General features: G+C 37.0%; 1 protein-coding gene across 6 annotated transcripts in view; it reads left to right on the forward strand.

Annotated features, from left to right (window-relative positions):
• The window catches only part of ANO4 (anoctamin 4), a 165976-nt gene that overhangs the window by 66291 nt on the left and 82270 nt on the right, over positions 1-17415 (forward strand). For 4 of the 6 annotated variants that reach the window (XM_051784856.1, XM_051784855.1, XM_051784858.1 and 1 more), the window contains exons 3-5: positions 1771-1881; positions 8612-8748; positions 15291-15449. In XM_051784856.1, the coding sequence (XP_051640816.1) occupies positions 1771-1881; positions 8612-8748; positions 15291-15449 (407 nt within the window). The remainder of the gene's footprint in view (positions 1-1770; positions 1882-8611; positions 8749-15290; positions 15450-17415) is intronic. The other 2 variants (XM_051784859.1, XM_051784860.1) reach the window with 2 other exon arrangements.

Here is a 17415-nt window from a genome sequence, read left to right on the forward strand (position 1 = left end):
CTGTTGGATTTGAGGATACAAGTATGTAATGGTATATGTTAAAAGAGGTAGCTGAATATTTAAGAAGAAACAGAATGATATCACTTGCAAAGGTACTTAACTGAATTTCTGTCCATTGATTAGTTTTCTACATCTGTCCTATTGTTTTTATGTATTTTTCAGCAGCTGGAGTATTTTTCCTTGGTCCTTAGAATTCTCTTCTGGGGCAAATCCTAGCCTCTCATCTCTGAGGCCATCAGCAGATTTCCCTAGGCTGCTATTGTATGAATAATCAGTTGTCTCACTTAAGAAATTCTCTTTGTTCTACATCATTAAATGCTGACTCCTGCTGCTGCTGTGACAGATGGCTTTTCAGGAATCTACAAGGGGAGTTGTCTCTTATGTTAGTAGCGGGTCTTTGCTGTGAAACAAAAGAATACACTGAAGAAAGCATGAGACAATTTGAATTTATAATACTTAAACAACAGAAAAATAAAAAAGAAAAAGTGACTCAAGTGTACCCGTTTTGAGTCCTGTATTTCCAAAAAGTGAAGAAGGGCCTTTAAAAGAGGTTTGAGTAATTTTGTGCCCAGGAATATAATTCATAGCTCTTGTCAAGGCAGTAGTGAGGTAGTTATTTGGCAAGGAGAAGGGGAAGATACAATGGGCTAGGAGGGAATTCAAAATAAGACCATCTTGCTGTAGGCAACTGTAGATAAAAGGAAAATGACTCTTTCAAAAGTATGAGTGATAGCATCTAGTGAAGCACAGTAATGATCTAAATGACCTGAAGGTTTGTTCTTCCACCTTGGCCTTTTTGTTGTGAAGTCTTTTCCCAGATAAATCTTCCTGACCACTGCAGCTCTCTGCTAACTCTGTGCATTAGTTGCTCAAGAGCATGATCTCTAACAGATGCCTTTGTGAAAGGTTTTCATGCTACTCTTTAAAAACCAGATGTATTCCCAGTAGCTCCCTCTGTCTCTCTGCCTGTATCCAAATACCCTGTAACCAGCATCTTAAGCCCATTTGCCCAGTGCCTTTTCCTGTCTACTCTTGATAGGCAGCCACCTTTCTCTGCATCGAAAGAGTCTGTTTTCAAAACTTGCTGCTTTCTTTCCTCATGTTGAAAGAGCACTGAAATGGGCAAATTTTGTGTCTATTTATGTGTGCAAATAGATTTGCACACTGCGACCCACTAGAATATGTTTTTATTCTGCAGTGCTTTTAGACAGCAAGCATCACATACAAGTGTGAATGCCTTTGAAATGCACTGCAGTGCTGGACTTCTTCCTAGATTATGTCATGCCATCAGGTTGGCATGTGAGAACTTATGGTGGCCTGTTGGTGAAGCATGCTGTCCATGCTCTTTTTGTCCGAATGGTTTTTTTCCTGTCTTGCGTCTTAATTCATCTTTTGTGTGTTAGTGTGTTTTATTTTAGTCTGGTTGTTCCTGTGTCAATTGTAATAACACCTTTTGTCTGTTTTCACATTTGGGAGTTAGCTTTGTAGAGGTGATGCTCATGGCATGGTGACATATGGTCACTCGAACAAGGGACCAAGGGACTTACTAGTTATGACTCTGCATCATTGTTGATAGCAGAGAATGTTGTTTAGCTTTAAATCAGTCCATATTCTATCTGAAACTGCTTGGTTTGAAGAAAATTTGGTTCTGCTTAGGAGAAAAAATGGAAATATCTTCATTCAATGTGTGTGCTTCCTCACCTGAAACCCTCTTAGCTGCATTTTCTACTGCGCTGTCATAAACCCCATCAATGTCTTCAATTTCTTCAGAAGGAAGAGAGGATTTGCAGGTTAACCAGCTGGAAACGCAAATATGGATAAAACCAGACATACAGAAGACAGATGTGGACTTTTCAGAAATTCTTAATGCAATACAAGAAAGTAAGTTATTCCGTGGATGTAAAATTGTGTTTATGCTAGAAGGTTCAATTGAGATGCACTGAAGTTATAGCTGAAGGAACCTACAAAGCGATGAACTGAATAATAAGTATGTATGACTAAAATATCTGAGAAAGTTCAACAGTTTATTGAAGGCCATTAAGAAATCTTTTACTGTCAGAGAAGTAATAGTAAGATTTGAATTATTATGTGTCTAAGGATTCCAGCAGTATATATTTTCTATGCAGACATAATCAGGAATTGTAAAATTCCCATTACTTTAATCAATTCTTTACACTTCTAAGTGGCAGTGTAAACTAATAATGTTGAGCAAATGCTGCAGTTGCGTATTTGAAGTTCCAGTTGTTCCAAAGTGTTGGGGTATATTTACATTTTTGCAGTTGTTAATTTTTAGGAGCAGAAGTCATGAGCTTGTCACAACAAGTGAAGGTTGACATGTCTTAGATGCTGCATAAAATGATCTCTTTTTACATGTAATGGGCTGTGGACTAAGAATTAATTGATTCACCCTTCTTAACTCCAACTTCAGAATGATCTCAAGGCTTGTGGTAGAAGAAGTACTACTGTTAATAACAGCGGAAGATACTCCCCCTATCCAGAATTGATGCAATTCTGGAATCCAAAAGAATCTGGAATTTCAGTGAGAATTTTCTCTAATGGTTTGAAAACTTCTATGCAAGGCAAGAATCAAAATGCATGGCATGGCTTCCTGGTTTCCCTATTTTCCAGGTTTGTTTTAAACTCGGTGTTTGGTGCAGCAATTTTCTAAGGTGAGAAACAGCAACTTCCACTTTTGAGTGATAAAAGATGAAGAAGAATGTATAAAATCCTGAATTCTGCTTGATTTTTGCCATGTGAATAGGGAACCACACAGTGGTAGAATCAGATTGGTGGTTTCTGATTTGATTTGATTGTTTGGGGGTGGAAGGAAAACACTTGAGTTAGTATGATGGTGAGGGTAATAATTTGAAATTGAATCAGTTTATTACTTATGCTGCAGGTTTGGGATGAACTTCGTGTTTTGTAACTTAAAATGCTTTTCCTATCAGGAAATCTTAATATGAGGTTTTGCTTTTTCCGTTCTTCTCCACACCAGTACAGCCCAGATATAGGCTGGGGGCAGTTGGGATGCAGACTGGAGAGCCTGAAAAGGCACTATATATTCTTTCAGAAGCTGAATAGATGATAGCTAAACATGGATAAGCAGTTCAAGTTGGGAGTGTTTTAAGAATTAAAGTTTTGATTTATGGATTATTTACAAACCATTTAAGAAGGATGCAGCTTTTACAACCTTGGAGATGGTGTTTTTTCTTTATCCAGACCAGACACAGGTGCTGTTGGGAAGTTAATCTCTATGTCCTTCAGCTACATTTCCTTCAGCAAAAACAAAAGAGTTTCTGTGACTGCACAACCCACTTTGCAGGGGCTTGTTATGTGTCCAGGGCAGTGTCTTGTCACCTGCAGTCTGTTGTGAATATCATATAATTAGGATAAACATGTCTATGTTAGTTGCTCTGAACAGTCAATGTTACTTTTATTCCCATTTGTTAGCATTGAATGATAATTTAGAAGAGGCTAATGATGCTTTTAAAGACCACATGCTTTTTCTTACTAACATAAGATTCCTGAGCATTTCCCTATTCAGAGGGTGCCTTGTGTCAGCTAGTTGGCATATCTTTCTGTTTGGTAGACTGCCAAGAGTGATCATCCAACAGAATTTATTTTTTTTTTTAGTTTAATTACTGAAAACATTTTGATCTCAAGCTACTCTGTTTTTTTCTTTTACCCTACTGAGTCTCTTAGACTGCAACTGAAGATAGAGATTTACCATCTCATTATTCACTTTTATGCAATTATATTCCTATTATGAAAGTCGCTTCTATTGCATTTTGGTTAACTGCTGCATTTCAGTACAGTAGTTCAGACACATTTTTCTAAAGATTTCTGATAGTTCTTATGTAAAACAGTTTCTTTTCAACCACATGATATTAGAAATTATCTGTAGTGTATCAGAAACAGTCTAGAAAAAATAATTACTAATCTGAAAGTAGCTATAGGCAACACACTGTAGATTAAGGGATTACAAAACAGGATGATGGATCTGATCTAAACCAAACTTGAAAACTAGACTGCAGTGCTGTCGAGGTTCTGCATGCAACTCTGTCAGACTGGAACCAGAATTCCCTGTTGATGCCTACTCACAGCCTGTACCAAGGCCACAGTCCCAGCACAGCTGGGTGGCACTGGGGCAGTCCCAACCCCAGCAGAAGGTACCTCCCTGGTACAGTGGGGCTCTGGGGAGCTGGAAACCAACACTGATGTGTAGTTACTGAATTTAACATTTAACATGATAAACAGTTCTGTACTGTGTGGTATCTCTAGGATGGCCTCCTTGAAGCAAAAATTGGTAAATTCTATCCGCATCTTTACTGAGTGCTGAAAAATATTTTTACCAATAAATCAACACAGGTGCTGTAAAAACATAACATACAGTACAATAAGATGCAGAAAGGTTCTTGTTTTTTTTATACTTGAACTTTTCTGCTTTGTAAGTCTCTGCAAAGCAGCTATTTTGTACTTAATGTTTTTATTAGTGGGTATTCTCCAATATTACTGCTTTTAAACACAATCATTTTTTCCACTGCCATTAACATATGGAATTCCTCTGTACTTATTATAGACATTCCCAATAAGAATTTTTGAGGAAATTCACTTTTCAGTGTTACTGATACAACTAAAAGCTTCCAAAGAACAGTTTCTGGAATACTGATTTTCACCTTGTATTATCCAAAGCTAGAGTATGCTCTATGGTTTGATGTGACATTTGGTAATGAAATGACAATTAATGAACAGAAACATGATCTCTGAGCATTTTTCCATCTTGCTACACAGTAATATGTTCAGGTCCCATTTTTTTATGAAAGTTCTTATTTTTAGGGACTTCAGTTTCAGCATCCATCTTCAGAAAGTTAAAGGAGATATCTTGTCTTTGAACCCTGTCATATATCAGCCTTTTGGTCTGAAGTGGCTTGTGCCACAATCTCCATTGAGATTGTGCATGGACTCTTGCTCGGAATTTCTCAGCATTCAGCTTTCAGAATATGTAGTTCTACTATATTTGGGATAAAAATATTTATATATTCACTTTTTTTTTCCTGTTCTTCAAGGGATTATGAATTATCAAGTCATTTTGATTTTGTTTCTGCAAAATAGAACATTTCTCCAGAGGTGGAGAAAAGAGTTTGCATATTTAAGCTGATCTAAAAGCAGAGGGAGAATTCTTAATATCTCCTGTAGCAATGTATATGCTGCTCTGTATTCCTGGTAAATTTTACTGCTTAAAAATACATTACTATATAGTAGCACCATTCTGTCTCCCAAATAGCACATATATATATATATATATATATATAATAAAACTATTATATATCATTCTGTTAAGGACATTTGTGGGTATATACATATCATGGTCTGAAGGGGACAGAAAAGATGGAGCCCTGATTATGCTTTTAGCAATATTTGGCCATGTAGGTGTTCATGTCCATTGGAGTGGAGGGGCTGAGCTACCTTCAGGCAGCAGGAGAGTTATCTTGGAAGTACCATCACCATTATTAATGTAAAACAAAGAGGATTTGCTATATAAATTATTTATTTAGTTTTGTAGAATAATATTTTCTGATTTTATTTTTAAGTATATAATGAGACTTGGGGTAGAAAAATAATCTTAGCAAATGTTGGGGCCCCATATTTAGTTTCAATGACTGATATACTAAGAGCACATTTTCAAAAACATAAAACATCAAAGTAACTGTGGTGTAAAAAGCTTCACTTTCTCCTCAGCAGCACACCTTTACTGCAACTGCAAAAAGGTAACAGACACCTTTAGCACTGATGAGATAGTTCAGAACATCTCTTCATACTTATCCTATTCTGTAGTCACTGACCAACATGTCAATTATCTGCATATTTCTGATATAAGCAGTTTTCTACTGCAGGCAATCTGGGCAAGTCCTGGTAGTTAATTTCACTAAGCAGTTGAGATTCACTGCTTCCACAGCTTCTAGTCACTGATGAGATGGGCTGGATTTTAAAGTGACCTTAAAACAAGATTTTTTTTGCTCCTCAAAAGTCCTCAGGATAATTCAGTAATTCTCTGCTTGAAGCCCCAAGACACATTCACTTACACACCAAGCTGTGTATCTCAACACATCCCCTTAGAATCCATATATTCTGCAACCCAAAGCACTTCAAGAAGCAGCAATTCTAGTATCTCAAAGGTATCTTCTTTTGTACCAAGATAGTCCTAATGTCAGGGCAAAGATAGTTCAAATTCCCTCAAGTATAGCGTACAAGCAAAACTATAATTTTTACATCTTTCATGGCCCCTGTCTGCAACAGATATATATGTCTTCAATAATCTTCAGAAAGCTTCATTATTTAATTCTTTTTGTTTTTTTGGTTTTTTCCACAGTTACTTTCAGCCTATATTGAAGTGTTAATCATATACCGATTCATGTGTCACTGTCATGGAGGCACTCTGATGGGTTTCAGTTCAGTAAAGTTCAAGTTATTCAAAATATTTTCTGTTTCAGTAGTTCTTTCCGTTGAATATTGAAATAAATTTTTCTCATATGGGCATATATGCAAGATCTGGTCATGATCTACATCCAAATTATTATCTGATGGGGTGGAATGTTTCCAGTCTTGACCTTTGAAACAGTGGGGGACAGTGAAGGACAGTTGGCTAGACTGTGCTGTCTTGCAGCAGTTCCTCTCTCTTTTATAAATATCCCTAGTATGATTTTGGTGGATTGAAATGGATCAAGGTGACAAAAAATTCTTTAATATTACTGCTACATGTGCTACAAATTGGAGTCTGTTTTTTGCCTTATAAATCTCTAAAACCTCTGTGGCTTGCCCTAGGACAAGTTGGATGCAACCACACTGACACTGAGGAGCTGCAGGCTCTCATCACATGAAACAAAACAGCACCAGAAACTCAGAATCTCTCCTACAAATTATGCTGCTTAGGTTAGCACATTAGCCTAGTATCTATAGTGGATTAATTTGGACATGAGAACTTTTCTGTTGTTTCTGAAATTTTTAGTGGCTTTCTAAGCAAAAGTATTGTGATTAAAAGTACAATGTCTGTCATTAACCTTGTCCATATTTTATACATGAAAATGAAGACAAAGGATTCTTGAATACTTTGATAGGGTTTTCTATTACCTGCAGATGTAATAGCAGACTTCAGATGCTGTAAAAGACATATGAAAAGGGAGGAAACTCTTCCCCACATTCATGATTGACAGAGAAAGACTAACACATTTGAACTCTGGATGAATATTACAGAAAAAACATTCTCCTGTATGTGAGAGTGAAAAATAGGCCACCTGCAGAGACTGGGGAGTCAGTATCATCAGTAATATTTTAATAAGGATTCTTAAACTGGGCTACGGCCCCTGAAGAAGGGAAAGGTAAAAAGAAGGTCACAAAATGCTCATCATGGCTGGGAACAATTAATGGCTGTTAATTTCTGGAAGCTATTCAGTCTCTTCACAGTGGGGGAATGGGTTTTTACACATACAGCCAGCAGTTAAAAATGGAACTAAGTTGCTGGTAGTAACTAGGGATTTTTGGCTGTTCCCTATTAACATAGATTCTCACCAACAGGAATTACAATTGCCTGTTGCTAAGTTAGGGTGGCTGAGGAGAAGCAAAGCATCAGGAATTTATTGTGCAAAAGAATGATTCCAAAAGTCAGTTAAGTTTGCAAAAAAATGTGAGAAATAGGGGGTTAGACAAATGTATATAAAGAGTATTAGACATTTGGTCCCACCGTAGTCAGGGTAAGAGGCTTGGTAGCTAGGACCTTTGGGAGTCTCTTCTAACACTTGCAACTCTAGTCATAATTTTGGATTTTGCCTATGAGGCATAAGGTTGGAGAGATGAAGTCCATCCACAGCTGAAGCTTGATCCTCAGCTAAGGAATTTTTTCTTCTCCTCGCACACATCTCATCACCCTTTTTCATCAGATCTGTAGCATGTGGGGTGCAGAGCACACCTGCCTGCCCCACACCTCCCATCTGACAGACACTCCAGGCCCTTAATACCTATACTTTTTATCAGAGTTGTATACTACAGCATTCTGTAGAATAAAGTGATTGCTTCATGCAAGACTGAGGGCTATGTGGTAGGCAGATTTAAAAGTGTCAGATTTATATGCATCAAAACTTGCCACACTGTGCAAAAACAAATATCTGCCCAGGCTCATTTACTCAATGCCTTTCAAGTAACAGTATTTATTTAAAGGTCTTCTACCTCTGCCTGCCCCACAGGTCTGTACAACTTCAAACTTCATATTTCATGTAGAAGGGTCAAATTCTACTTCTTTATAGTAAGAAATTTTCAGAGATGATACTCATCTAGAAGGTAATGATTTGAATTATTTATCCCAAGAGAAGCTGAGGAAATAGCTAATGTCTGTTTTATTGTAACAGCAGATTGCTTATTTGTCATCAGAGAGGTATTGTGGTGTCCTAAATTTTTATGTGGCTCACTGTTGAAGAAAGAGATCCAACAATGCTCATCAGATTTTAAAATTAAAATACTTAAATGAGAACTAAAAAGTGGGATTATTGATGGGCTATACTTGATGTCTTCATTTGGTTCAGTGGTGATTTGAATGTATATTTTTATTTTTGTTTTTTAGTAGCTAAGGATGTCAACATTTTCTTTGATGAGTTAGAAGGTGTGAACAGCCCTTCCAAAGATGATGACTCCCTGCTTCACCATGGGAACTTGACCAGTACTTCTGATGATGCCAGCAGGTTGGAAGTTGTGGGAGAGGTAAGAACACACAGAATTATTAGTATAATATTTATCAATGCCCATTAGAAAGAGGGAATAAAAGTAATTTGATTTAAAATCTCATTTTCTGCAAGTCAACTTGTGTCTAACCTTTCCTATGAGGACTAATTTTCCATTCAAAGATTATAATGCTGAAATATAAAATATCTCCAGTTCAAAAGTCTTGATTTCATGCACCCCCAGTGAAACATCTATACAAGTCTAATGCTTCACTGCTTCTGAAAATGATGGAAAAGTTTTCCCTATATTAATCCTCTAACAAGAAGGGGTGCAGAGGAGAATTTTTCATAAAACTCTCATAAGGAGCCTTGGGTATCAATTATGAGAGACATACCCTTCCAGTGAAGAAGTGGTGACCCAATGGTGCATAATGGTGTCAGAGAACATACCAGGGAGGAAACATTCACCACATAGTCCCTTTAAAATTATGTCTTAAAGCAGGCAAAGCATCATGGACCCACAATGAAAATCTGGACCTAAATTTCTTTTTTTGTGTCTTGTGCAGAAAGACACAAAGGATTAAAAATCCTTTAATTTTGCCTCCAAGTGCCCTGCAGCCTATGGATGTTAGGGCTGTTTCCTCAGGGATTGAAGAGACCAGGGACTTCTCTCCTTTTCCCCACCTCAGGAAAGTGGGTACATCCAGACTTCTTACCAGACTGATCTGATGTTACCTGTAAGTTGTGCCTGAGGAATTTCTGGCAGAGGGCTCACTGACACAGATCAGAACTGGCAGGGGCCTCACTAGCAATTAAAAAGCATAGAAAACCACAGGACATTGCTGAAGCCCCTGCCCTGGTCCTGGTTTTTTATTTACTGGTTTTGATAGATTTTAGAAGATGCCATTACAGATTATGTCTTTTCCAGGAGCAAAAGGGTTTTCTGGTGCAAGTTCTTTTGTGAAACACTGCTGAGAAGAGAGTCAGAGATTTTCTTCGTTCTAGAAATTCATCCCATAGAGAGCTGCACCACTGGAATGTCTACATAGATAATTAAAGCAGCAAAATTCAGGACACCCTGAATATGTGTTTGACCTTGCTCACAATTTCATCTTCTTTACTCGTAGCTCTTCACCAGCTTCCCATACAAGTTACAAAGAGGCCTCTTTGCCTATTAACCTTAATAGGTTAATATGACATGATATTCGTATGTTACCTTTTGAGACCATGTACCATATGGTCTTTAACAAAAAACACAGATGAAAGACACATGATTTTTGTAAGTTAGAGAGGAAAAATTAACAGAAAATTATCAGAAGGGCATGCTGCTGTTAATGTAACAATATTGCAGAAACAATACTTCAAAATCTTTTTTTCCCCTCTTAGATTTATTCTTTGTTGTTTTTTAAAGGGAAGGGGGAAACTTCTGAGGAATTTGATTGAATTAACAGATTTAAGGTTTTTTTATAACTGTAGCTGAGGAAAATAACAATGTAGGTCACAGATAGATATAAGGTGGTGGGGAAAAAAATTTTCAAAGAACTTGGTCCCTGCTTAACTCCAGAAGGAAAAGATACATTGGATGTCATATAGTTTGTATGGATAAATAGGGGAGCACAACTATATAGTGGTAGCGTGAACTTTGAAGGATAAAGCTTCCTTCAGGCTTTCAGTTTAGTTTAGTAGTTACTGTAGATCCCCCTTAATGTCATCAGGACAGGGAATCTGGCACCAGCAAAAGTCTCTCTGAATGTATTGGTGTTTCTTTGGTCTAGTTTGGAAGCTAACATTGGTGTGAAATAATTTAATATGACTTCTGGCTGAATCACTAAAATGAATCTACAATCAAAGAAATTTACAAGGGCATATAGAGTGTTTCTTATCACTTTTGTTTAGCTGACAAGCTGAAATGTTGTTTGCTTCAACTGTTAGTTGTTCATGCTCAATCAGAAGATCCAATGAAGACTTTATGGATGGAGTTTTATTAACACTTCTTTAACTGAAGCCAGATTGGGGTTTAGCTTGTCTTTTGGCCAAAGATGTTTTTGGTTTTTTTCCCTGAGTTTTATGTTTCATTCAAACACAGCTACAACCTGAGAAGATTTAAAATCCCATTTCCCTTTTTGTCCATTGATCAAAATACTTTTTACATATGCCAATATAGCAGTTAAGCGTACACTTTAGAATTTAAGTCCAGGAACATATTTTCACTAAAATATTGTATTACTTTCACTGAAGTTTTATTCTCTGAGTAGCAGTAGAAAGAAAGTAAAAATTAAAGGAAAAATTATTTAGCAATGTATTCCAGGTATGCATCCATTCTACCTTTCTTTCTATGGAATTTTATATCGGTCTCCAAATAAGGGAGAATGATGGAGCTGGGACAAAATTTGACTTCTGCTTAAATGGCTTCTGTGGCCCAGCCTTGGCATTCCAGTTAATGTAGGTAGTTTCAAAATCATAATGGTAGGAGTCGCTTCTACAGCCTTCACTTTAAGCATCAAATTGTTGATATTTGGGGGCCGTGATATTAACATTACACAGAATACAGTTTAACAGTCTCTTTTATAAATTGGAATTTGCACTGAAGATTCGGACAGAGAAAAGATATTCATGTTGCAGAATAAGAATTCAGTTCTTCTTTATGGTGCTTATGATAGCTTTTGAAAGTTCTGCTCAGTTTTCTCATATGTATTTATCAGAATGCAAACTAGCTACATAATTTCTTTTCACCAAATCCTTGTTGTCTTCAATGATCAGACTGGATACAGAAAGAGGTTTTTATAAGCTTTCAGAGAAAACTGTGTTACTTCCTAGCATTTGAACACTTGATTTTGCAGCCTAAATAATTTCACTATTAGAAAAGTTCCAGGTAATTAAGTATATTTGGCTATCAAGAAGAATATACCAACCAGTAAAGAGATATGGAAAAAATAAAGCTGCATGTTCCATGAAATTATAATCTAAATGGGTAAAAAGAAATGGAATAAAAAGAACATGCAAAGAAAATATACTTGTGCTTTGATTGGAACTATGCTTTTAAGACTGAGTGATTCTGGGTTCCTCTTTTTCTGCTTAAGTTCTTAAGTTATCACCGTTAGTGGTGAATGTGTTAACTTTCTCCATCAGCTGTGAAGTCACATACTGGGGATTTATTTCAAGTAGACATCACCAACAGAAAAAGACAACCTCTTTAGCATTCGAGAATCTACCTTCATTAAGCATCCATGCTGATACTAACCAGGTGCTGAAATAATTAGGAATGATGAAAGAATCTGATCTATCATTAAATTAGTGAGCATTAGAGTCCATTCTGATTTATTTTTTTAAGACTCACATGTAAAGTTTCAAATTTCTTCAATTTCCCAAACTGCACTTTTGTTTAAAACTTCCATTTAAACTTTCTATAGCTATTAGGGTTTCGAATCCTCTCACTTTGGATAGTGAAACTTTGGGTAAGCCCTTTAACCTAAAGCTCTCCTAGCATATATGAATATTCTGTGAATCTGTTTGTATGAGTCATATGTCTATGAATGTTGATGGTTCCAATTGAGCATGTGAGAATATAAAATCTACTTCACTCCTTGGAAAACAGTACCCAATTATACAACACGTATTACAAATACAGCTGTAAAGATAGAAAAAAAATGCTGAGCTTCTTGCTAGAGTGAAGTCTTCCATGTTCTTCCACTTTCTTCCAGCATCCTTTTTCAGATGAAGGAATGGAGATTTGACATACATGCCTACACCACTTTTTCACCAAAAACTGCTGTCAGACCTGGTTTTAGATACATTTTTTTGATTAGTTTAGGACAACCGAATTTTTACACCATAACACAGGTAAGGGAGATGCGTTATCTGGAGGAAGGACAGGACAAATGTCTCTGTCTGGAATAGTGTAAGCCTGTAATACTTGGACAACGCAAAAGCCCTGCAGCTGCTATTTCCTGACACCGCTGGGCCAGCCCTGACTGTCTTAGTACTATGTTAGATCCTCAAGGGTTCTTGCAAGTCCAGATTCAGTCTATAAAGTCTCCTTAGAGGCTGTAACAGAGGGCCAGAGAAAGGGTTCCTTCCAAGAGTCCATAACAGCCTAGAAGGGTTTATCAGTCTGGATCTGACATACAGTGTTACTGAAATGAAAAGGACCTTTAAGTAATGATAAGAGTGTCTAAGCAATCTTTCTGAGTGAAAAATTACAATACCGTAGTTGGTAATACTTCATAAGTCCAAGAGAAAGTAACTGCCCCAAGAAGTCATATATACAGGGGAAGAAGTCCTACGGGTCAAATAGCTTGGCTAAATCTCTTAGATACTCTTTAATATAAGATTCTGCATTCACTGATGAGTCAGTGTAGGGCAAATCAATTTTCTACAGAGAAAGAAGAGATATAGGAAGCATAAAGGACAAATCTATTTTTCCAGTGGAGTCACTACTGCATGCAGAGAAGGAGGCATTCCTTACGGTATGCTACTCAGAGGGCAAGTCTGAGTTTAGATGAGGAGTGTACATTTGAAGTGACTGTCTCAATTGCCCCTACTCATTATTTCCTTGCAGTCTGGAACACTGTTAGGTTTAAACCTGATTCTTTGTGGATGTAAATCCAGTGAGTCTCCTGGACCAGATTAGAGTGGGCCCAAAGTGAGCCCTTAAACCTACATAGATGGTAGATCCTCAGCGTGGGTTTTGTTCTGCGGTTCCTTTCTTATTACACCACTTGCCAAAGTACATGTAGTGACTGACCACTGAACAGGAAGAGCGGTTTGTCAGGAGGGTTAAAAATCACACCAGGACCACCAAGCTGGCACACTGCCTCTTAATCTCCTGCTGCACCCTTCTTTATTTAAATAACATAAATACCCCTTTGAGTTGGGTTTTTTTATGCCTTCTCGATGTAGATTTTTAATGGAAAAAAATAAAATGTTCTGCCTGAACTGTTTTCATATTTAATGCTCGATGAAAAATACTTCTTATATCTTGATAGTAACATTTATCAGCATGATATGCAGTATAGATATAATTGGTCTTTTACTGTTATTTCCTTAGAGCTTAAATCTTTTTTCTTGCCTTCTTTTCAGGCTCAAGGAACTGTTCCACTGTATCAAGTCTGCATTAAGTTGTGTCAGGAGTCAGGCACTGTAATAAAAGAATGTTAGAAAAATTCTTTTCTTTCTTTAGTGAACCAGATATACCAAGGGGATGGGACATTTGGGATGCTTTCATTGGTTTTCCCATTTAATCAAAATGCCTGCTGAGGAAGACATCTTACCCTAAATTCTTTGAATCAGAATATTGGTTTTGTCTTTTTTTCCCCTGTAAGAATCATTTTTCCTACTGAAATGTTCAATTTGTAATTTAAATTCAGAAGCAGTTCTCCTGTGGAGAAAGTATTTTGAAAATTCCCTCCTTCTCCCAGACGCGTAAGGCAAAATATCCATTGTTTTCAGAGAATTGATTGTATATTATAGGGCTGGGCTATTTCTGGCAGGAGTAGTGAAGCAAACTCTGGAAAAACAGAGATAAATTAGCTTAACCTTCCCTTCAGCTTAGAGCTGGACTGATCTTGAGGTCCCTGAAGGTCCCTGTCCATTATACTACTCAGAGGGAGTGCTGTTTGTTCCCACGAATGATTCACAGTGTGCATTTTTTGTAAGAAACACTTCAACCTGCAAACTGCCATAAAAATTCGACTTGTCTGAAAGTCAAAACTTAACCCCTGGGCAGGACTTGTATTATGTGGAAGTAGTGTTAAATTGTGAGGAGGATCTGTAGAGAATTTAATCTCTTGAATTTCTGGAAAAAGACCACTAGTCTGGTCTTTTATATCTCAGGAGAGAGACCTGTTTGGCCTCTTATTAACAGTGAAATCAAGTTGTTTCTCTCTGTCAGATCAAACATTTGAACAGGCGTGGGATTTTTTTGCAAGAAATAGCCAAGAAACAATATTTATTGTATTTATGTACTGCTAGATCAAACACCAGGAATTCTTTCCAAATAAATCCAGTGGGTTTCCGCAGCTGTTCCTTAAGCAAAGAATATTCTGCATTTAGTCTGATGAGGTATGGTGAGGTAGGTACAGAACCTTCATATTGTCTGTGTCCTGTGAGGCAAAGCAACAAAAATCTCCATGTCAGGTTTTAGTGTTTCTCGCTACAGTAAATGCTCACGTCATTGTCTATTCATTTCACATGTACAAAGACATTCTACAATACCAAGTTGTTAATTTTAAATTTACACTTCAGTAACACTATTCTCTGCTCTATTTTATAAGTAAGAAGTTTTCCTAATCTTATGGACGGTAGTGGGGGAGAAAGGTTGGCATATGTTCTCTATTCTCTCCTATCCCATGCCTATATGACCAAACATCTGCCTAAGACCTCCTGACTTCGAAGTGGGGAAGTCTGTGTTCCTCTCAGATGGCGTCAGAGGCACTGTGTGTAAAGCATCTGAAAACATGAACAGCTTGTTCTGATTCCTTATCTTTCCTGTCGAATATTACTGAAAACTGATGATGCAAACAGCAATGCAGCAATTACTAAGGTAAATTAACATTACTGAATTGTTTGACTTTCTCTTTACAGGAAGTACCTGATAAGAACAAAACCAATGGACTATATTTTAGAGATGGGAAATGTCGGATTGACTACATCCTTGTGTATAGAAAATCTAATCCACAGACAGAGAAGAGGGAAGTATTTGAGAGAAATATCAGAGCAGAAGGACTTCAAATGGAAAAAGAAGTAAGATATCTTCCTTTAAAAAACTTTCACCTTATATGAGGGTATGGTTTGTTTACTCTGAAGCTCCTTTACTCAGTTATAACAGCAGAAAAGTGCTTTTAAGCATGCCTAAATATAGGCCAGAGCAGTGCAAAAGTGTAGCCTAAAGGAAAATCAGACACATGAGTTGAAGGCCAAAACAGGCCATTACAGCCATTTTTTTCAACCTTATGCACAAGTAGGCCACCAAATTTCATCCACTGTGCTGTGCAATATAGAAAATGAGTGCTTGGTTTGAATGGCCTAAATTCTACTTAATGTAATCCACTTTTCTGCACCTACATTTCCTCCTAACTGCTTGTTTCACTATTTGCTGAGTTTCTTGGTACTATTTCAGACACCTAGCTAGATCCCTGCCTACCTTTGCCTATCAACTTAGGCACAGGGACTTGAGCAGTATTTTGGTAGTTTAGAAACAGCTTAAAGTTTCTCTTTCTGTCTTAATCCTAAGCATTTAAATAATTGGACAGTACATCTGAATAATTTATATCAATGTTATTTCCAACACAATGTCCTAAAACAGTAAATCTCTTATGGAAAAAAGTGTAAAAATGAATGCAAAGTGCCTAAAAATGCATTGATGTGTTAAGTAGCAGGAGCAAGGTTTAAAGAGACCATGTCTCTTTTGCCAAGCCTATGATCTTTCTTAAATTTTGGTAATGTGCTTACACAGGGCTTAAGTCTCACTTCCATGTAGAATAGGTATTGCTGAATATTTAGCTTTATTTTTACTTGACTGACTCACATGCATGTTAACATGCATTGCCATGCTGCCACTGATAGGAGACAATAGAGGAATCTTCAGGATATAGGCTTTGGTCAATTATGTGGGTGCTATGCACTATCTCCCTTTCTTTCACTGAATTCCTGGTACATATGTAGATATTATACCTGGGTACTTAAAAGGCACACTTCTTTGGGGAAGAAAAAAGAGAATCTGTTTTTTTCCAGAAAAATGAAAACATTTATTTTCTTTAAATGTTTTTAGATTGAACATGGGTACTGTTGGATGTAAGTGTATAAGAGCAAATCACCGGTTACATCAACCAGTTACCCGGAACTATTCCTTCAAATAACCTGCATGTTAGCACCTGCAGTGCTGCAGTAGTTGACAGATGTTTTCAATGTCAGACATTGTTCATTTATTATGTTTCCTGTATAAGTACTAGTGTCTATAGGAGTTGTAACCCAACACCCAAAAACATGAGTGTTGTTGCAGCTGTTCATCTTCACATCCTAGAATGCTGCCCTGTTTCCACCAGGAGAGATGCTGATAAAGTCTTTGATATTTGGACAGTGTAGAAAATGAATGGGAAATGAATTCTCCCTATTAATGCATATGCCCAGTGGTTTCAAACCAATTTTTTCCTACTTCGTAATTTTTTGCAGATTTATTACTGTACTGGGGTCAGCAGTGCAAACTATGAAATCTCTTAATATTTTAAGTATTATGAAACTTATTGCAACATTCTGCACAGAAAACTTTTTCAAATTGATGGTTTAAGTGCTTACTATAGAGTTTTCTTGTGCCTTTCAAGACCATTTATTTGGACTTTGCTGCCTAGGCTGCATGACTGTTCTGCCCATTTGATTGTTCATTTCAGTTTCTATTTTGCTACTGACATGCAGTTTTATTTCTTATTAATCTCATTTGCCCTTGGTGTGACTTCTTGCCAGCATCAGTAATTGTTCATCTTCTAAACTCAAAATGATCAAAATGAGGTTGTGCTACATGACTCAAGCTAATGTTTTTAAAATCTAGGGTAGAAATCTTTTTTAACATATGACTCTGACCTAAAATTAAAGCCTAGCATGTACATTTTATGATCACATTAGTTTCTAAATTTAATTATAATCCTGAAGGAAATACGTACATTTGTTCTTGGTACACTCCCTCCCCCACTGCAAGAGAGTACCAACCATGCTG

The sequence above is a fragment of the Manacus candei genome, unplaced genomic scaffold (assembly GCF_025592945.1).
Source record: "Manacus candei isolate 608988 ecotype Guabito, Panama unplaced genomic scaffold, ASM2559294v1 h1tg000018l, whole genome shotgun sequence".
Classification (NCBI taxonomy): domain Eukaryota; kingdom Metazoa; phylum Chordata; class Aves; order Passeriformes; family Pipridae; genus Manacus; species Manacus candei.